At 42.1% G+C, this 22,634-nt stretch overlaps 1 protein-coding gene across 2 annotated transcripts in view; it reads right to left on the bottom strand.

The window, feature by feature from the left end:
- The window catches only part of LOC134531211 (dynein axonemal heavy chain 2), an 864,487-nt gene that overhangs the window by 469,430 nt on the left and 372,423 nt on the right, over positions 1-22,634 (bottom strand). For both annotated transcript variants that reach the window (XM_063366870.1, XM_063366871.1), the window contains 3 exons: positions 20,304-20,436; positions 15,869-16,031; positions 11,838-12,016 (listed from right to left, as the gene is read on the bottom strand). In XM_063366870.1, the coding sequence (XP_063222940.1) occupies positions 11,838-12,016; positions 15,869-16,031; positions 20,304-20,436 (475 nt within the window). The remainder of the gene's footprint in view (positions 1-11,837; positions 12,017-15,868; positions 16,032-20,303; positions 20,437-22,634) is intronic.

Here is a 22,634-nt window from a genome sequence, read left to right as displayed (position 1 = left end):
CGTTTTATTTACCGTGTGCGTGAGTGTTGTTTTGTATCTGGCGTGTCCGCGGGCCAAAACACGTGGACTAACACAACTAGCCTGCACCGCACATTTCTCCAGCGCGCGAGACGTCCCTCGGCAGCTACACGGGCCGGACGGTCCACCCCTGCCTCCCCGCAGGAGGCTGCTCTACGCGAGAGAGCTGGCGCCGGGCAACACTAGAAAACGGCCGAGCGACGTCCGCCACGTCTCCACGCATTCTACGGAGACGGGTACGCGACATTTGGCGCCCGTATGTGTGGCGAACTGCAAGTCCACAGGAGAGCGCGTGCAGTGCGGGAAAAGAGTGTACAGTGAGTGATCAGACAGCGTGAAAATCCACCTGGGACAATGGATGGATTCACTTATTCACCTAGACAGTACTTCTGATCTCATCAACGCGAGGACGCAACCATTCCTTTCCCACGTTTTCAACACCTATCAGTTTCACGGTTCAGCTGATAACGCATCGCCGTCTCCCGTCCCGCAACCGGATTATATTTCCCGTCGATTCACCACCACCCCCCTCCAACGGGATAACGCACCGTGGTACCCCCTCCTTTTTCACCCTTTCGCCGTTCTGCCATCGGTGATCTTCGGGGCGCGCCGGCGGTGTTCGGGCGGGCGCGGTGATAGCCTGCGCGGGCAGGCTGCGCAGACGGAGCGGCCACGTGGGCCCCGTGTTTGTAAACAATGCTGCCGCGCGGGTTGACAGTTACGTGCGCGACGTGTCAGCTACCGAAAGGAATGGACCTTGTGAAAGGAGAGTGGCAGTGTCGGAACACGTGTACGTGCGCGCCACTGAGGCGCAGTGAGGTGAAGACAGAAACTGCTGAGGGTGTGTTGTTATGGGACAGGGATACATCATCAGAGCAGATGCATAGGGTAGCCCCGAACACAAAGAGGGCCGTGTACCGGGAAAAAGGGGGATGTGACGAGTGTAGAGGCTGCTCGGGCAACCGCGTCGGGTCGATGTTACCGAACCAGAATCCACCGTCGCCGAACCTAATTGACTGGGACACACCTAAGAACTCGGCAGCGCCGCCAGTCGCGTACGCTGTGCAGGTTGCCACAGGGGCTGGGCGTATAGAGCTGCCAAAGTTTAGCGTGCTCGTGCACGAAGACCCACGGGAGTTTGTGCGGTGGTGTGAGAGGCGCATGTTACAGTGCAGTGTGCCGGTAGAGGAGTGGACTCAGCGCACAAGCGAACAGTTGCGTGGTCGAGCTCGTGAGTGGTGGACTCTATGGGGGCGATACGATATGCAGTGGCGGGAGTTCTCCACGCGTCTCATGCAGCGATTTGATGACCGCCAGGCAGTCTTGAGCTGCAAGGCCCGTTTCTACGGCGAGGCGCAGAGGGACACGGAATCGGTGGAGAGATTCCTGGCGGGCAAGTTGCAGCTATATCGTCGCATAGCCCCAGGGGAAGCGCCGGAGCAAGCGTTGCCGGACGTGACCGCGTTAGTGCGGGAAGAATTACAACCCTTCCTCAGGCCGTATTGCAACGGGTCTGTTGAAGAATATGTGCGACAGGCCGTAGCCACGGAGGGCAACCTGCAGCGCCTTCTGGGGCGACGGACAACTATGACCACTCCCGGACGAGAGCCCAGACACGAGTACAGAGCGCCCGCTCTCCCAGAGGGAGACATGCAGCTCGAACGTCCACGGCAGATGGTAGCACAGGCAATCGAAGGCCCACCGAGTGGCAGACGACAGACCACCGCACCAGAGTGGCGGAACGCGGGGAATCGGCGGGACGGAGGCCGACCACCCCAGTGTCGCCTTGGATGCCCGCAGGACACGTTCCATTGGCACCAGGACTGCCCAAGACAACAACAACAACAACAACAACTGGCGGGAAACGGGCAGCAGGGGGTGTAGGACCAACAGTTCTGCCCCCCACACCACCTAACCTCCTTCCCGAAGCCAAGGCCGAGACACACATAACACTGGGACAGCTCACCACCCCTGACGACCGGCTGATGCGGGTACCCGTCACTCTGAACGGGAGACCGACGGCTGCTCTCGTAGATACAGGTGCGAGCCACGTGTTCGTGGCCCAACACTTGGTGCCGCCAGCGGACGTCACACCGAGACGCTGTGCACTGCGTCTGGCCACGAGCACCGGAGTCGGGACAGCCATCGGGGACGCCATCATAACGGTGAGTGTGAGGGAGCTGGTTACCCAGACGGCAGCAGTTGTAGTAGAGGGACTCAGGGAGGACCTAGTGCTGGGACAGCCTTGGTTGGTAGAGCATGACACAGTGATAGCGCCGGCCTCTGGGCTAGTGAATGTTGGCAAACATGAGCGCCTGGCAGTGTATGCACTAGGTAGAGCACCACCTCCCCCGAGAGAGCCCACGAAGTTAGAAGATGTGGACAATGATGTACCCCCAGAGTATCAGGATGCATTCAGGCGGCTCATAAGGGAAAGGCAGAGCATCTTCGCCACTGCCGACCCACTCAGGCGCACAACGGTGACAGAACACCGAATCCCCACTATGCACGACCAACCAGTGTATGAGGCCCCCAGGGGATATGGTTTCCGCGAGCAACGGGTAATACGTGAGCAAGTGCACGAAATGTTGCGAGATGGTGTCATTGAACCCTCCAACAGCGCATACAACTCACGCATCGTCCTTGCTGCCAAGAAGGATGGGACCATGCGCTTCTGTGTGGACTTCCGTCCCCTGAATAGTGTCACCATTAGTTCTCCACCACCGCAGATCAGTGTGGACGAGGCCTTGGCAGGCCTGGGCAATGCACGAGTGTTCACGACCCTTGACTTATGTTCGGGGTATTGGCAGGTGCCAATACACCCAGGTGACAGAGAAAAGACTGCGTTCACGGTGCCCGATGGTAGACGATTTCAGTTCTGTGCCATGCCCTTCGGGCTCAAGTGCGCGCCGGCCACATTTCAAGCTATGATGGCCCGCGTACTGGAAGGGTACATTGGCCAGTTCGTGACAGCCTACCTCGACGACGTGATTGTGTACTCCAAGACCTGGGAGGACCATGTGCAGCACTTGTCCCTGGTCCTGGAGCGGCTCCAAATGCACCACTTGACCTGTGCCACACAGAAGTGTCACATTGGACGGAGAGAGGTGGAGTTTTTGGGGCATGTGGTGGATGCTGAGGGAAATCGTCCGCACCCGATGCACCTGGCGAAAATTGCAGAAGCTGAACCCCCTAGAACCCGCAAGCAGTTGCAGAAGCTCTTGGGCTTCGCCAACTGGCTGCGGAACTATATCCCGCAGTTCTCCACGCTCACTGCCCCTCTGACAGATCTTTTGTCACCACGACAGCGATACCACTGGACACCGGCTGCACAGCAGGCGCTGGACAGCTTGAAGGCGGCTTTTCTCCGATGCCACACTCTGTCACGGATAAACCCCGAGAGGACGCTGTACGTGCAGACGGATGCGAGCGCCGAGGGGGTGGGCGCGGTGCTATATCAACGAGACGAAAATGGGGACAGGTGCATAATCGACTACGCCAGTGCCAAGTTCGGCCGCGCGGAACGGAATTACCACAGCAATGAACAGGAGTGCCTGGCTGTGGTATGGGCACTGAAGAAATACCGTCCCCACCTCGAGGGTAGGCAATTTGTATTGCGCACGGACAACCAATGCCTCACATGGTTGCGGACCCTCCAGGGGCGGAAAAGCAAACTCGTGAGGTGGGCGCTGTTTCTACAGTCGTTCGACTTCGTTATGGAGCACGTTCCAGGAGTAGAAAACGAGCTGCCGGATGCCCTGTCACGGGACCCTGAGGAGGGATCGTGCCTGAAGGACGAGGTATCTTGGGACGAGATACTGCCACCTGGCCGTGAGACGGATCACCACCACCCAAGGGACCCAACCTGCCGCCTGCTTGCTCTAGGTGTAGACGACGACCCGCCTCCTGCGGACATGGTCGAGCTGAAACGTCGGGTGCACGATGCCCAACGCACCTCTCAGGATGCTGAGCGCAGACGCGCGAAGCAAATAGCGGAACCATGTGAGACCTGGACTACGAGGGACGGTGTGCTCTACATACGAGGACTGGGACCCGATCAGGAGTGGCGCACCTATGTCCCACCGGAGGCACGTGAAGCGGTGCTGCGCTTTATGCATGATCACGACCTGGCCGGACACCCTGGGGCAGACCAAACACGGCGGGCGGTCGGTCAGCACTACCACTGGCCCGGCATGGCCCGGGACGTGCGGGAGTACGTGAGGACTTGTGAGATGTGCCAAGAGCGGAAAGCGCGGCGGAGCGACGGGATGGAGCAACAACAGCCTCGCATTCCCACTACCCCTTTCCAGTCCGTCGCGCTGGATGTCATGGGGCCATATCCCCGCACAGCCCGGGGCAAGAGATTCCTGGTGGTAGTGACCGATCTCTTTACCCGTTGGGTAGAAGCTTACCCCACCAGCAATGTACGGGCCAACACCATTGGGACAATATTGCAAACGGAATTCTTCCCACGTTGGGGCTACCCGAGAGACCTGCTGACGGACAATGCCAGCCAATTCGTCGGGAGGCAGTGGCGGGAGATGTGCAACTCGTGGCACGTCGAACACCGGACCACACCTGCCTACCACCCCCGAGCCAACCCGACGGAAAGGCGAAACCAAGAGTTGAAAGTCCAGATGCGCATAAGGCTGGGTAGCGACCATACTAAGTGGGACAACCATCTTGCAGAGGCTCTGTTTTGTATCCGTCGCAGAACCAATGCAGCCACAGGAATGACCCCGGCGGAAATGGTCCAAGGCCACAATTTGCCCTTGCCAGGAGAATGGACAGCCCACGGGGTAGCCGATGAAGAAGAAGATCCAGAGGAGCGCCGTCAACGGCGAGAGGCAGAAATGACAACAGCGCTCGAACACCAGAGGGCCTATACTCGCCAGATAACACCGCAGACGACCCGAATGCCACCGGAACTCCAACCTGGAGAACTGGTATACGTGCGCACGCAGCCTCTGTCCAGCGCGCCGAAGAACTACAGTGCCGGGTTGAGCCCCAGATGGTCGGGACCACACCCGATCCTTAAACGGCTAAGTAGGAGCACCTACCTAGTCCGCCTTGATGGACGGCGGGCGCGAAAAGTGCACCGAGACACCATACGGAGAACATCAGTCCCAGGAGAAAATTTGGTCTCTGAAGATGTCACCCTGGTAGAAGTGGACGAAACGCCTACTTCCGACGACTCGATCACACCCCGAGGCATGCGGGGCCTGTTCCATGCCACCCCCAGCCCCGAAACAGCGACCCTGGTAACAGCAGGAAGCTCGGCCACAAGTCCGAGGCGACACCGTCGGAGACGCACGACGCGGACACAGATCGATGACGTCACCGGGATGCCCGAGGCGGGCGCCGATGCGGCGGGCGAACAACCTCTGGTGACCGAACCGGACGAGGAGGAGGCAGCTGAGCCACTCTCCCCCACCCGAGGTGGATGGGGACATGGTGCCTCCCTCGCCGATGCAGAGTTCAGAGTCACAGTCGAGGAGCCGGCTGAGACGACCCCGAGACGCAACCGGCGACGTCGGCGAGCCCCACGTTACTTGGCAGACTATGTCACAGGCTCGGAGCTGGACGCGTTTGTGTACGACTACCCGGCGAGTACGGGGCGAGAAAGGCGGCCCTAACTCCAACGACCGCCGTGGGAGAGGGCGTCCCGATCCTGCTGCCTCGGGTGGAAGCACGGACGGCATTGACCCGGGCTTATCCAGGGGGGGGCATCTGACGTCGTACCTCCGTGCCTCTGGGTTAAAGCCCGGATCACAGCCCTGTCCGCAGCGCGCCGCGGCTTTGGGAATGACGTCACTTCCGCTCCGTGCGCGCGAGAGCAGTGCGCCGGCGTCCTGGTCTCCAGTCCCGTGCGAGCCACCTTCGAGGCTAGACGCGGCCGCGAGACGCTCCATAAACTCGCCGCTATTATCGCTTTTGGATTCTGTTCTATAGTGTGTATAATCTCTTTTTTATCGTTTTATTTACCGTGTGCGTGAGTGTTGTTTTGTATCTGGCGTGTCCGCGGGCCAAAACACGTGGACTAACAGAACTAGCCTGCACCGCACATTTCTCCAGCGCGCGAGACGTCCCTCGGCAGCTACACGGGCCGGACGGTCCACCCCTGCCTCCCCGCAGGAGGCTGCTCTACGCGAGAGAGCTGGCGCCGGGCAACACTAGAAAACGGCCGAGCGACGTCCGCCACGTCTCCACGCATTCTACGGAGACGGGTACGCGACAAATTATAATATGAGAAGATGGCCATTTAAACGTTTCTCGCAAAGTTAGTTTTTTTTTTTTTGCTGCTATTTCTTTTGTCTGCTTCACTTGCCCTTTTTTCAGCGGCGACTTCATATTTTTTAGCATCTTCAAATTCTTTTTTTGTAGCCAGACGTGCTACAATGCTCGCATCTGAAAAAAAAATTTCACACGAGAGACACTTTGCCAGGGATTTATGTCTGTCAGACGTTCAAAATACTTACAAACACTTTTAAGTTTAGAAGTAACAAGCTGATCAGTTGCGACATCCATTATTTGTAGGCTGCTAGTTTGTTTTGATATACAACGGCATCGAAAATAGGAACAGATACTTTGCACAAGCCTTAATAATGTAACGTCAGCCGACAAAGCCCGCCAAACTAAACAGTAAACAACTATTATTTTATTCTCCCAAAGCAAAATCATAGATGTTTAGATACTCGTGAGCAGTGGTGTAAAACTACGTGATTTCGTATTTTTCAAAGTTCTCTATATCGCCACTGCTATCAAGTAATGAGAACGGTTACGCTTCGTTATGTAACGCAAGTCTAGTATTTCTTAAATCTTTGGCGAAAAGGTTGGATTGCGCATGTGTTTTGTTTGTGTCTAAGGACACAGTGGTGTTAGGTTAAGTATTCGATGGTGATGGCAAAAACGTTATATAACTGACTATTCACGTATTTGTACCCTTGAAGAAATATATTTATGAACGCATACAATATTTAAGGTACTCCATGTACGTGTTTTATATTCCAATTAGATATGTATGTGTAAACGATTATCATAATTCACTGCACACCACAACTGTCGCTACGATCGGCATACGTTAAAAAGATGTTTTTGCGTTTAAATAGTACAGAAACCCTTCAAAAATGTATGAATCCATTAAAAATATTATTGTAAAAACAGTTTGAATTGATAGAAAATATTTTCACATGATTAGTAAACATTTGTAAATTTTTAAACAATTTCCCGAAAAATTCGGGAGTAATAAAATTCCCGCCCCGCATTTCGGGAAGCCTATTTTCCCGACTTTTTTCCCGAAGCATCGGGATCCCGCACACCCCTAATATTATACCTTTAACTATAGTGCGTCTACGAGAAGTGTTGTAAAATCACCAAAGATTGCGTACCCCATACGTTAAACTAAAGCGCATGTACGAGAACTCTCGTATTTCGGCAAAACTAACGTGATCAAGTTAACACAAGACAAATGCGGTAGGAAATGATTACGTAAATTACGTATTTTAAATTACTGGGATGTATTTATTTTCTTTGGCCTTTTTGGTTATAACAGTCAGGTAGTGAAAATATTAATTTAATCTTGTGTATTAAAAGTACTGGTCCAGTAAATTTTACAGTACGGTGCTAAGTTGACTAGCGTAGTCGCGGCAGCCATCTTTATTTCTCGTGTTTTCTTTTTTCCGACGCAAATTTCTATAACCACACTTCTTACGTTACGTTTACAATATTATTGTTTTTGAGGTGATTTGCGATGAGCAGGCTTACGTCGTTTAAGTTTTCCAAATGGAGAAAACATAAAGATGATCCAGAACCACCCCAAAAAATGTCTAAAGTTTCTTCTGACGAGCAGCATTCTTCCAAGAAAACAGCAACTGCAGTCAGCGGGTTTTGTAATGTAGATAGGTAACTTATTCACATTCGACTTTTTTTTAATGTCCTATTAAAAAGTTTTACTTATTAAAAATGTTAGGTTATGTCTACCACAAAAATATGTTATGTGGCCTTATGCTGAATGTTCGTCATCTTTATAATATTATATTTTTTTTAATGAATGTTAGTGTACACTAAAATAGGAAGATTGTCTTTTTGAAATTTAGATGGAACTTCTTCATGAATTAAAAGTTGGTATATATATAAGCTAAGCTATATAATGTTTTAATTTTACATATGGCTGGAGAGCCTTTCTTTCTCACCACTCAGTTGAAGACCAAAATGCTGGTCATCGGTTCATTTTAATTCAAAGCAATTATTTCTGTATGAGGTTAGGTTTGGCTCGGTTCGAAATTTTTTTGCTATGGTTCGAATCAGTTTGGTTCGGTTCGAAACCAGAGAACTGAGGTTCGTCCAGCTCTAGAAAATTGTATACCTAAACTATATTATAAATGTAACGGAAATATCACAAACATAAGATAAACTATGCTGCATTTTGTCAATTAGCATAACTACTAAATCATTTCCAACCTTCAATAATATAACATTGCAGAAAAAAAGTAACTTTTTTTAAATGGTGTCTATTATACAAACGTATGTAATTGAAAACAAACGAAGTATTAATTTAACAGAGAATTAGACAGATGCAAACTTACGTGTGTGGTTTTTGAGGTTATTTGTCTCTATTTTATATCAGGTGTATACACTATGCACTTATTTTATAATTTTATAAATACACATGTGATTTTTTTTAATACATAGGCCTATGTAATTTTTTAAAATAAATGTGTGATTTTTTTTAATAACATGTGGTGAAGTTTAGTGTGGGACTGGGAGTCGAGATTCGATGACAAACACTGAGGATTCGAACAAGGATTCGGATTCGACCAAAATGTGGATTCGTCCCATTCCTAATACAGGAAAGCTTCACTATAAAGAACATGAAGGGACCAAAAAATAGTTGAGTTTGTTATACTGAAGTTCTTTATACTGAAACATAAGCATTGTTATAAATATGTATACCGATAAACACATGAAACACCTTAAGTGTACTAAGGTTCAGTATCTCAGTCATTAGTCTATGGCCGCTTGAAGAACCTGTTCACATACTCTCTGCTGATGCTTTGTCTATGGTCAGGAGACACATTGTAGGCAGAGCTGCCAACCTCAAATCACACCCATCAGTAATGACAATTATATGGAAAAAGTACATGTAAATCATGCACGATAAATTTTTCCTGAGGAATTATGACACACACAAGATAAAATAAGGACAATAATATGCAAAAAAAAAAAATGAAAAATGTAGGCCTATGCATATGAATACAATGAAAATTAATGAATCAAAGAAAAAAAAACGATTTGAAGAATACAATCATCTGAATATGTAAGAAATGTCAATAATTTTACAGGAAATTTTCAACCTTCAATTCAAAGTATGCAAAGTTATAATTTTGAACAATTGTCTTTTTATTTGCTTCTTTTATCCTGGTTGGATAAGAACTGTCTTACAAACAAACAACAGAACTTGTAAACAATTACTCTGCGTTAGTTACTTTCGTTTCTTCAGATGTAGCGAAAAAACTACGATATGGATTTATTGCTCGTCATGACTATAAAATGTTCCGCATGTTTCTTTAATTCAATGTGCCCTCTACAATCATCCCTTCCAACGTGTGCAATCGAAAAGTCACACGTGCATACATTACAAAACGCGCGGTGTTCCAAAACATTTGAAGACGACAAGCATCGTCATTCTTTTGAATAGTTAGGTCTTAGGTCGAAAGTTTTGATGAATTGCGTTATTTTTTTTCTCCCCCATATACACTTTTGTTCTGTCACACGCTTCATTTCTATAACCGGCACTGAAGAACACAACACTATTGAAAAACGTAAAAAATTTCACGCCTGTAGACACGACAAAAACACTATGGACTATGATGAAAAAAATGACTTTCAAAAAATAAATTAAAACACAGGTTAGCCAAAGTACCGTACAAAAATTATCGTGATGTAAGTAGCCAAAAAACGAAAAATCCGAGAATATGTACTAGTTGTATCGTACAACGGACGTAATACCATTCCAATATTATTTCAAAACACGAGAATTAATACTAATTTCGATAGTACGTGCGCACACATGCTAGTTCCGTTATTGTTTTTGTTTACGTACACGCTGTTACGTTTGAATAAGAAAATTAAAAATAAAGAACAAGTTTTTGGATGATAATTTTTTTCATAATTTGCCTCAAGGTTGTTCGTTCAAGTGAATATTTTTGTTTCACGAAGAAACGGACCGTCGTAAAATTCGTTAAGATGAAATAAAATTCAAGGTTATTATATACGTTTTTGGCGGGACCAAACAATGAGTTCGGTTAAGTGAAGTGTTCGTTTAACTGAAGTTCGTTGTACTGGTGCTTTCCTGTATTTTTAAACTTTTTTTTATGCCTCATTTTTCACGGTTTCTAAAAATCTGTATGTACGACCGAGGTGTACATACGAACCGGGGGCCGTACGAGCGAGATCAAAAACGTTGAAGATGGAAAGTTGACGAAGTCTGAGATAGCACGGCAGCACAAGATATCAGCGTCCACCCTGTCTACGATATGGAAACATAGGTACGCGATTATGAGTGCGGGGGTCATTGAAAATCGGTAAATCGGATTTAACGGAACATCGATTTAGAGTAAACATTTTCGGTAACCTAGCACTTCGTTAAATCGGGGTTCTACTGTACCTCACAAAGATATACTAAAGCAGTATACTCTAATTTCAAACTGTTAGAGAAGTCATGAAGTTCGTCTCAACGTGTATCGTCATAGATAAATACAATAAGTAAGCTGCTTCTGTGTTGCATGGAGATAGATCGAGTGTGACTTTTGTTGCAACTAAAGCATTTCAATGACCATCATAAAGTAGTGTCCGTGTTTTGTTCTTTCGTCTATGGTCATAGATATTTATTTTTCCCAAAACAGGTACACATGATAAAATGAGATATAGTTTGTTTTGAAGTTTAAACAAACTGTCCAGTATAATTTGTGTTTTCAATCATGATATTTTTTTATACATTACTGTTTTGTGTGATGGTAATGGTATAACTTTTAATATGTTTAATGTGTTTGAAGTGCTGAGTATAGTTCATGCTTTTGATTTAGCAGTCCCAGTAAAAGTTAAAACAACTAAACTGGGTATTTTTTATGGCACAAATAACTTAAACTTTGATATAAGACAATTTTACCTGATAAACTGTATCAAATATTATACATAATTGAATAATCGTTATTTTGACATTTTAGTATTCAAAGTTAAATGAAATACAAATACTAAACAATTTGTATTTGTATTTAAAAATTGTAATATTCACACTGGCCTAAATTCATTGAATTTGCCAATAATAACAAAAGTAGTATTCAACCAAGTGAATCAAGTATTTTTGTCACATTGAACAGAATGCCACTCTTAATGCAGCTGCGGCTCATTTGTACAGGGTATGAGAATGTATCTAACCTAGCATTTCAGTGAAGACTAAGTATCATCAGACTCAAGTGCCCATCAGCATACAACATATGAGCAATAGGTTGTTGTAGTTGAGATGGTGGCAATATGGCCAGAAGCTCTGGACTGTTGCTGGCAAACTTGTGGAAGCTGAAGTCCTGTGTACTAGCTTTGAAAATAATGTAAATGTCAGGTGCTTAAGTGAAAATGAATCAACAGTGCAAGCAAAAAGTAATATACAAGAGAATTAAATTTTTATAACACTCAATTCTTGGAATAACAAGTTCTTGCAATAGAAGAATTACTAGCGATCGAAAAGCACTATATTCAAAAATTAGTTCCTGTACTTTGCTGTAAAGTATGAAACAGAGATGTTACAGGAATACTGAGAGCACCTGAGAACATGCGGCCCATGCTGCGGTAGTCCAGGCCTTCCGAGCAGTTGATGACGATGACGTAGCGGCCGAGGTTTCTGCCCAGATCCTTGACGGTCTCCGTCTTGCCCGTCCCGGCGGGTCCCTGGGGGTTGCCGCCCCAGTGCATGTGGAGCGCGGTGGTCAGCGTGATGTAGCACCTGCACACAGTAGTTACCAACCAATTTGCGAGGGTGCACTGTCATCACGAAGCTAGGCTAGCTTGCTTCAACTGTGAAATGCTAGAGTGATCTCTGCAGTAAAAGCAAATATCTTCCTGTAAGTATTTTTCCTGAAAATTTTTACTAATTGTGTATTCAGAATTAGGCCCGTTAACCAATCATGAATAATTGTTATTGCTGATGACAAGTGCACGGCAGAGCCATATCCAACTCTGAGGAAATGGGAGAGAGGAAGCAGGTGTGTAAATGCTACATCCAGTTCCAACATTCATGAGGGGAAAACAGAAAGAGGATAACAAGAATAACAGTAAAATAACACAAACATTTCCCTAGCAAGAAATACATTATCTTAGGTCCATTGGACTTACCATTAATTCTAATTTATATTGAAACACTTATTTTCCATCCTTTTATGAATATAGGCTTACTTTTATAGAACTCAATAAATAAGCAGGTAAACATGATTTCCAGTGACTCCCACAACAATACATAAATATTGTTTCATAAACAAACAATCTATAAACATTTGCGAAGTTAACCAAATTGAGAATAAAGATTCACTTTAACGGGATACGAGAGCCAGTCCGGTAGGTCGTGCGGGTGTCCCGATTGTGCAGCGCTCGGCTGGGGCGGGGCTTGTCAGTCGCAGTGCCCCGGTTATCTGCCTCCCTGCCACCCGACATCAGCTCCGCCAGGATCCGCGGCCTTCACATGCTGTGCGCGTGCTATTTTACATACCTTTTCAATCAAAACAGTTGTCAACTACAGTATCTTGTGCTGCAACAATTTATTGGTCTGTAATTTAGTTTTTATATTTTTGCCCGTCAAAATTGGGAAAAAAAAACTTCTCGCTTAAACGTCGAATGATGTTTTTGGTCCCGCTATTAGATGCCCACCGCTTTGTGTAGGTATCTTTTCAGTATAAAACGATGTATTTTAAAGTATAAATCTAATATTTATTCGGAAATTACCACTTACTTATTTAATAAACAGAAATACAAAGTTTCCGACGTGTAAGAGTTCTTTTAAAGACTTTTTAAACGTTATTTCCTTTATCTGATCGTCTGCGTCGCCGCGGCGTACCGCTTATGAACATGCAGCCAGCGCTAGTTGGTATCATTCGTGTTTGGTTATGTTGTTTCCCGTATAGAGCGTGTGCACGTAGTCGAATATCAATATATCGCCGATTGCATGCAGCGCGCGCTCTCAGTCGAGTGCCGAATTAACTACATTTGATGGCCCGCATTCTTTCGTGGTAAATGTGTACTACGGCAATAGATACGCGTTAGTTCACGTCACAGATTCAAGTGGCCTGCGTTCGCGTTACAGTTTGGGTTTTCTATTTAAAGTTGAAGAAAGGTTTTAGTTTAATGAATTATGAATATAAATTGTTTGCCGTAATCTTGAATAATCCACTTTTTTTTTTTTTAATGTACTTTCTATGAACGGGTTTTTTTATGAATAACTTTGCCTAACAAAATTTTTGATTCCGCATAATCATCGCTCCCCTACTTTTCAAACTTGATTTTAGAATAAAATGTGCTATGATTATGTGAGAAAACACTGTATTTTTAACGACTTGCCGGACCTCTTCTCCATAAACTACTTTAGCGGATAATGTGGGTGTTAGTAATGGTTCCAAATTACTGTGTTAAACGGCTTTACTATATCAGTTTTCTCAAAATTTATGTGGCCAGATGTAGCGAAAAATCCACATAAATAACCCTAAAATATTACGAATATCATGTGGAAATTTTGTCCCCACCCGACGAGAAAATCAGTGATCCAGAAATTTTTTCTGACTGTCGAGATCCCGTAAAGCCGTATTCGTAAATGACTGAACATTAGTTGTTTTTTTTAAGTGTTAGCATTCAAAATCAAAATGAATCTGAATAATAAACTATTCGTTTTGATACTTGAAAATTTGAATATTCACACAGGCCTTCTAAATTATGTGGTTCTAACTTACGATAACTCTCATTTATCTTCTTCTAACTTTTTTGTGTTCATGCCTCGACCTAATACAAGGAAATGCTACAATAAAGTGGCATAATGGCCATGAAGCCTGCTGGAAGACAAACGTTACATCATCATTTCCTACTTTACTAGCCATTTAAAATCAGTTTATTTTATTCTCCTCCACGGACACATTTATAAGCCCAGAATAATAATAAGTATGTAAGTGTCATTGTATGCATAACTAGCAGCAACCACGTGGTCAAATTGGTTGACCAGACTACTAACATTGTATGTTAATTTATTATTACTATACACTCAGGCAGTCAGTTTGGCTATTTAGGCACGATATTAAAACAACCTCAATCAACCTGCCGGCAAGCTGCTGGCTATCATTCGCCCAGTGGCTTTCTCTCGGACTTTACCACCTCTGCACTGTAGTCATCTTTCGAACGTCCGCTGGCGAGGTGGGCGGTGGGTGTGTGAAAGAAGACACTGCACTTTGAGAACTACCGCCCATAAGAAAGAGTGCAAGAAAGACTAGTTTTCAAATAAAAAGTAAAAAACCATGATCTGCTATTTTGAAACACACTACATTTGACTGTGACATATTTTTATTAAATAACTAGATAAACCTGTGTACACATAATTTTTTATAATGATTTTTAAAAATATTTCATCTCATAATAGCTGATTACTACAATACTGGTTTAGAAAACAAACAAAAAAACACAGATCAAAATACATACATAGTTTAAAAAACAAGTAGTACGTACAACATTAACCAAGAAGTACTGTGGATCAAAATAAGTCAGACATCTGGAAAAATCACTCCTGAATGAATGTATTATGTATTTATAATAACAGGAATGCAACTTAAAAAGAGAATTCATTTACTCATAAAATTTAAAAGGTTTCTTTTTATGATGGTAATATTCAGGGTAAGCATAGTTTTACTCTCAAGTGTTACAAATATTTAAATTTATGTGGGCTTTTTGCAAAAATGTTTGTTTTTTTAATTTGTTTTTTCCAGTTTCACTTCTGTATTTATATTACAAAAAAAATTTTTTGTAATTTTTCTCTTAAAGGGATACAATAAGTGTAGATTTATTTTGTAATGGCTACAGCTAAAGGAGCAATAACATCTTGATTCATATTTCATTGCCAGATTGGAGTGTAATAGTTTTTTTCTCTAAGTTGATGCAGACTGAAATAGAATAACAAGTAGGGTAAGTTTCAATTATAACGATATATTTTGTTAAATTATTTGTGTCATACTTGAAACTACAAAATGTTTGCTCCATTTAACTCATTCTGTACATTTAGCACTGAAATGCTGAAAAACACCAAACAAGTCAAATACTTTTTTAGTTCAACGATATTAAGTATGAGTAAATAAGATGGATATAAATAGGAAAAAAAACTCTTCATAAGCTTCTAAAACAGCACACCACAAAAGATAGGTTATCTCTGATTGGCCAGATAGCCCAGCCAACCAGAAGCACAGCACCCATTGATTGGGCTAAAGCTTAAGCCATTGATCCAAGCTCTTTACCATTGGTTGGAAAACCCTGCAAATCAAAATGAAAGTGGCTCCCAATTGGTCAACAGCTCTAGCTAAACACAAATCACATGCCATCCACATTAAAGATTATAAAGAGGCAAGGGAGCTACACATAACTTCAACCACGAAGGTAGCAACTGGAATTGTACCGAAAATGCAGAATGATCCTTCAAATTTTTCTCAGCTAAGAACCAAAATTCTAACTAACTCAGACAATTGCCTTGAAAGCTTGCAGAAGTTTATAATCTTTTTTTCTGTTTCGGCAAAAGAGTTTGGTTGAAGCCCACAAATGCAGTAGTAAGCCGACTGACCGGTCGGTGAGAGGAGTGATGGCCAGGCGACCAGCGATGCCCAGGTATTCGTAGCCGTACACGAAATAGGTGTTGGTCTGCCTGATGACACAGTCATTGATGTCTCGATCCCAGTAGAACCGCAACTGGGCCAACCACAAGAATGCAGTCACGTCTGTGGTGTCTACAAAAAAAATAAAAGCACAGAAAATTATAACCATTTTATCAGTAGTGTGAGGTTATCAAAACTCAAAACCTTGTGATTTGACACAGGTTATATAAATTTAAAAATATTTGAATAAAAAATATATATATATAAAAATTACAACGGATTGACTACAAATACAATAACAAATGTAAATGTCTATATTATATATAAAACTAAAACGTTTGTGCTGGGTGCATTTAAAATAACGTTCCTCCAGACTTAATAACAACATTTCAAGCTAAATATTTGGCAGTTTTCTTCCGGAATTGACAGCTTATTGTAAGCCTCGCGGCACAGTTTTCGTGTCCTATGAATGAACAGTGCCAGATACTCTACAAACTATCCAGAGAAACAGATTTATAACCTCAAAAGCAGATGTGCCTTCAAGCATATTGAAGCCAAGCAAACTCGCTGCTCATTCGGAGCCTCTGGGATATTAAACTCAGCATAGCCAAGCATTCAAGCTGAAATATGTGGGGAGTTTGTGAAGTTTGTCCATGGATAACAAAGAATATTTTAGGCACTAAATAAAGAGTGACAATGTGGAGAGTAAAATTCAAAAATTCAAAACTTTAAAAATTTCAGGACTTACTGTATTGGTTGCTAAACTTAAAAATATACCTATATACATACATACATACACATACACACACACCTATATCATATATATATATTGACGTCGTCCGGGCCTGCGGCCCCTTTGAGCCCGATATGACAACGCCCAACCACCATCTCAGTTCAAACCTCTCGCTCGTGTGTGCGTGTGTTTCTAGCCCGGCAAGAGGGCGCTTAGCTGCAGTGCGCCGCACCCCTAAATGTGTTAAGTGATATTGTAACCCTTTTTCTTTTATTCTTTTGCCCCTGTGTTTTGTTGCAGTTTACTCATGTATTTCCTTAATTTAAATATTACATTAATTATAAAACTATAGACGTTGCCCTGGCGGACCCGAATAGGCACGGACTTGGACGAGGGTAGGAATGTTTTATATAAATTCTCAATAACTACGTAAACATTAATGTACTTTAAATTGCCAGTAATTTTTATATATTTATTAATGTAATCTATGATTTACTTAACTTTCGCCGGGGCACGGAATCGCAGAATGTTGTAACGGTAATTGTGTTCGGCGCGAAGGGCGCCATGTTGCCACCTGCAAACCATGAGCTCACCCAGTCTCCTTCTACAGCCGGCCGAGAGCGGACGTCTCTGCCGACACCCCGAGGACATCACCGTTGTTTCACTGAGTAATAATTCTATAGCTTAATTTATTCGAATCTCTTTCTTTTCATCCTCGGGGCCTCTCTCGGTCGGAGAGACTGTATAAATATTCAATATTCACTCCTCCGAGTTTTTGTAACATCAGTGTAATACGTAACGACTTGGGGCGGCCACATGCGTGGCTCGCCTCCTCACCTAAGCCGATTCGTGCCTCGGGCGTTTTTCTCAGTTGTATCAGTGAAGGAGCATGTACGGATATAAATCGTGAGTAGAATAAACCAATTAACTGTGTTACGTGTTTTTGTGTTCGGGGGGCCACGTGGGATCCCAACCTGGCCGGCGGCGTGTGGGACGCCCTGAGAAACCACTGCGTATTAGAAGCGTGCCCCACGCAGAGAGCGGGCTTAGGTAGGGTCGAGAGCAGCGCGTTTAATATCTAGAGGGCCAATATCTCGCCACACACGGGCCACGTAACGCCCTGGGTTAGGGTCTCCAGCCGGGTCCACGTGCCCACTCACGTGGTGGCGCCCACTAACTTTCCCCGATAATTTCACCACAACACCGTACGCCCTCAAAATATATATATTGGAAAGAATTTTAGAACTTGTAACATTGCATAATCAGTAACTTAATAAAATTAACCATACTGTAACTGGAATAAAATGTTAGGCTGCAAATACAAATGTCCTTTTAAGTTAACATTATATTTGATAAGTTTCACATATCAGCTGGCATAGTCATTTGAAGTATGTTGTTTACTTGAAACAACTGTCTAATTCATATTTCAAAATTGTTGGTTTGGTTAGGATTTTTAGTTTTCAATATTTCACTAATTATCAACATGACCATCGAACCTATAGATCAGTTTGGAAACAGAGAATATTACTCTGAAGTCACAAAATCATAAGGAAATTCCGCAGATACGCAGGCAGTGGTGCAGTTGTGACATTGTCTCCAACCAATATTGTTATTGTAAGTGCTACACATTTTGGAGAGTTTGTAAGTCGGAAATCCCAGAACGTTTATGCGTTACTGTGCAGCAGTGTGGAGCAACGTTCGCAGTAAAGTATTTCTGTAACGCATTATGACAAACTCTATATTTTGTTGACTTCATGGAACATCTACAGTATTTGTTAACCTGAGCGAGCTGACCTTGGATCAATAGGCCATACCTTCTAAGGCAGCTGCTTTGTCTAACCAGTTGTCGCTCAATAATCATACCAGCAGGTCTTGTTGTTGGCAGCTCAACAAAAAAAAAATTGGTTGTCTGTAAAGTCGGTTTACGAACGATAGTTTAACGTGACAACGTCATAACAACACATTGATGAAATGATTGCATACTTTTATGAATAAAATTTAATCATTTTTATTGAATTATCACATTTTGTATGGATTCAAAGGAGTGAAATGAAATCTACAATAATTGATAAATTTACTTTTATTTGCACTCATTAATTCAAATATGTTTATTACTTTAACTAAGAGATTATTTTAACTATAACTTTTATACATGTTTGCTATTTAACTTCAAGATCGTCGAGAATGTTTTACTCTTTTTCGCAATTACACATTTAACGATGAAGTTTGTTCGTCGTGAAATTAAACGTAGAATTTACTAAAAATGCCCTTGCAGTTAATAAAAAAGTATTAGTAAGTTTAAGAAAGAATTTTGGTTTTAATCTCCAACCCAGACGCTCGTGGTGCGCTGGGGCCGAGATTATAATCTTTCGAGAATATTTTACGTTTTTATGTCTTCCAATGCTCAAAATGATATGCAAATGTGGCCCTGGGCATGGAATTTTATTTATAATTCATTAATAATAACGCCGATCGCGATAAACAAAGAAAAATATGTATGAACGAGTGCCTGATTGCCGCGGAAGCGGATAGATTGCGCGTTTCGTTCGGTTTGCGTCCGTCACCGTAGATGACAGCACCATAGGGGAATAATATTATTTTGTTTTTATAATACGATTTTATAACAAATACGCATCCCAAATACACCAAACTTATTTATAATGTGGTACAATATTTTTTAAAACATTGTGCAAAAGATCCCGGGTGTAATTTGAATTATTATGTGTAACTGTAAAACACCATTGTTCGTACAAAAACGTATTTGAAAATTCAACATTACTTTTAAATAACCATACCGATTAAGCTGAAAATCGGTGGACAATCGTTGAATTACATAATATTAATAATTCAAACGACAAAAAAAACGAGATTCAAAAGTCAAATCGATGGTTGTTCCAAACGAGTGGAAGAGAGATGTGGCGAAACCGTACAATGAGCGTAATGGGACACATCGTAGTGGGACAATGTGCGTTACGGGACACTTTTTCGTGCGTGCAGCTGGCGTTCATCGATTTATTAGACGTCACGTCAAAAACCATTAAGTGAATCGCAAGGCAGACAATTTTACATATGTGATCAAGGCAAGCCGAATGATTTTAACCTAAATCTTGTATTTCGGAGATAATTATCTAAAAATTTGACCACATATGTCACCACAGGCCCAAGGCAATAGTGATTGCCGGCGAGACCACATCAGTCTCACATATTATCATACTCCAGCTAAGAATTTAGTTGAAGGACTTAATCTGCGTACTAATTTTTTTTTTTTCGTAATCAAGAGACGAGCAACACTTGTTATGTGTGGAAATCCATCTCGACTTTGTATACAAGTTGGCTACCTGCTGTTATTTGTTTTGTTTAGTTTTGATTAGTTTTCATTTTTTTTTTGCAAAGAAAAATAAATCAAGCCACAATTTGAAAAAAAAATACACACACACAGATATATATATATATATATATATATATATATATATATATATTTTTTTTTTTAATAATTACTTATCCAAAAATTTTGGTTGAAATCAACTTCAAATATATGAAAAATAAAAAAAGTTTCAACTATGTCTTTTCATACTTTGCAGTGTTTAATGAATGTTACTTTCATTTTCAGGTTTCCTAGGCGGACCAATCATGACATTGTTTCAAAGGGAAAGAAAAATACCAAAACTCACTTGCACGGTACATCCTGGTAATGACTTCTCGAGCATGGATGCCAACTGTAAGAAGTGTCTTTATTTTCCTCCTTACCATTTTGTTAGCAATGGGTGAGCGGATGCAATTGAGGAGAATATTCAGCACCTTGTTCTGTAAAGAAAACTTTGTTTCATGCACCTTTAACCAAACACGATTAGCTACTGCCACTAAACCCAACTAACCAAAAATCAATGAAGAATTAAATTTTTACTTAAGTTAGAGATGTGTTCCACCATCTTTCTGAAGATAAAACTTACACAAGATTTATTAAACTCATATTTTATGTCAACTGAGCTAGGTACCTAAATAGCTTCAGAAATATTTGAACGGTAGTCACCTGTTACAGGACCCCAATTGGAGACAAAATAATTTTGTAGAATTTCATATGAATTTGATATATTAGCACAAATAAACATCTGAAAAATAAAAGGCATATGAAAATATAAGCTGCAACTAAAGCGTAAAGGACACTTAATCTTTGAGGCTGCAAAGGTTGCATGTTCAATGAATATAAATAGCCAAGAAAAATTTTACTGTCAATGTTATGTAAGGAATCTTAAAGTTGCATTTTTAATAATATCTGTAACTTTTATTGTATTAAATCTATATAGAACTAAAGTCCGTACAAATTTTTAATAATAACAAAATATTAAAAAAATTATGTTTATATGTACAGCAAAACCAAAGTCACTGTATAACTTACAACTTACACAAATTCACAAAAATGTGGAGTCTTAATGAGAACTTCAGAGCAAGTAGATTCATCCACAGTAAAGGTTTACTTCTACAGTTCCACATGAGTGTCCTCTTGATAACGTGTCTCAAGAATTTTGCTTAGTCAAAGCCTGCTTTTGTTTATTATTTCTTTACAAGAAAAATATTGTAGACACTTATAAAAACTAAATGTTTAGGTAAAGTGTGTCCAACACGTGAATTTAGTCATAATAGGACTTTACTTCCCTGGACTTGTCTTAAGCTTGGCTGGGACCATGCTAAATAAGAAAACTATGAGGTCAATTGCCAGCTGTGAGGTTTACTAGAAAAAAGAATTTTATGTATGCCTGTGCAAATATACAAATTTCCAGTTATAAATATTATTTACAATTTCAAGTAGTAAAAGTACTTCAAAATAATTAATTTTTGATAGTTTGTGAAGTATAGTGAAGCAGCTGTACAGGCATAATGTACCTTGTGTATAATTAATGAAACTAGTAATTTTTGTACAATACAAATAGGTATATACTCACTTTCCATTCATTAAAGTATTACTATGTAAGAAAATTAAAATTAATTTATGGGCAGCTTTAATATGCACTTACGTACCAAGCATCAGTGCATAAATGGTACCAATATAATTAGCTATACTTATTAGAGTAAATGCACAAAATGCTGGAGTTCATAGTTCATATGGTAGAACAATCTGCAATTTGTGAATTGTTTCATAAGTCATAAACAAAAACAATTGCAAACTGCAAAAGTCCCTCAAAAATTTATTATTTTTCAATATTTATAGTTATAGGCATTAAAGTGAAATTTCCATTAGTTTTACTGCATTTATATAACATATATTTTATATTAAATAGACTTAATTCAGGGGCTGCTTCTCAAGGAGCCCCGTGCGACTAGGCATCTCCACCCCTTCCCCCTTCTTCTTGCCAAATGTGCACGAGCCACTGTCAAACAGGCCAGCCATCCTGAGAGGGTGCAGCAAAACCAGTGTGACATACATCTAGAATATAATAAATAATTGTAATTCTTAAGTTTTGTTGTTGTTCCCAAGGGTCATATGAGCGTAACAATGAAGGGCATAAATGCTTCTGAGGGGCAGCCAAGGATGCCCAGTGTTACCATATATTTATATAATTCTGTTTTTATTTTTATGAAACATGATGTATTTGAATTAATTAAGTATAATCATGCACAAACATTAATTTCGCCTGAGACACATTTTAAATAATGCAAATGGTCTCAACATGGTGCAAAGAACTGAGCCTACTCTCATGATATCGCCATCCAGGGTAGGACGTCTCCGGCACTCAACTTTGCAATTATTTTCTTAAACAGTTTCATCCATCCTCAAGGCCTACCTCAGGTGGAAGAATGTTTAAAATAATCGTTTCAATTTCGGTTCAGCAGACATAGACTTTGTTGCATCACGTAGGTGGCACAAACTTCACCTAACTTGATTTATGGAGCAAGGCTTTAAATACTTTATTATAAGAGAGGGATAGATCGTATAACCGTGTGGACGTGAATAAGTCTGCATTCTTTTGAAAACCATGAGGTTCTTTGTGTAAATACGTGGTGAG

This window comes from Bacillus rossius, chromosome 3 (genome assembly GCF_032445375.1).
Source record: "Bacillus rossius redtenbacheri isolate Brsri chromosome 3, Brsri_v3, whole genome shotgun sequence".
Taxonomy (NCBI): Eukaryota; Metazoa; Arthropoda; class Insecta; order Phasmatodea; family Bacillidae; genus Bacillus; species Bacillus rossius.
This window is presented reverse-complemented; position numbering and strand designations above follow the sequence as displayed.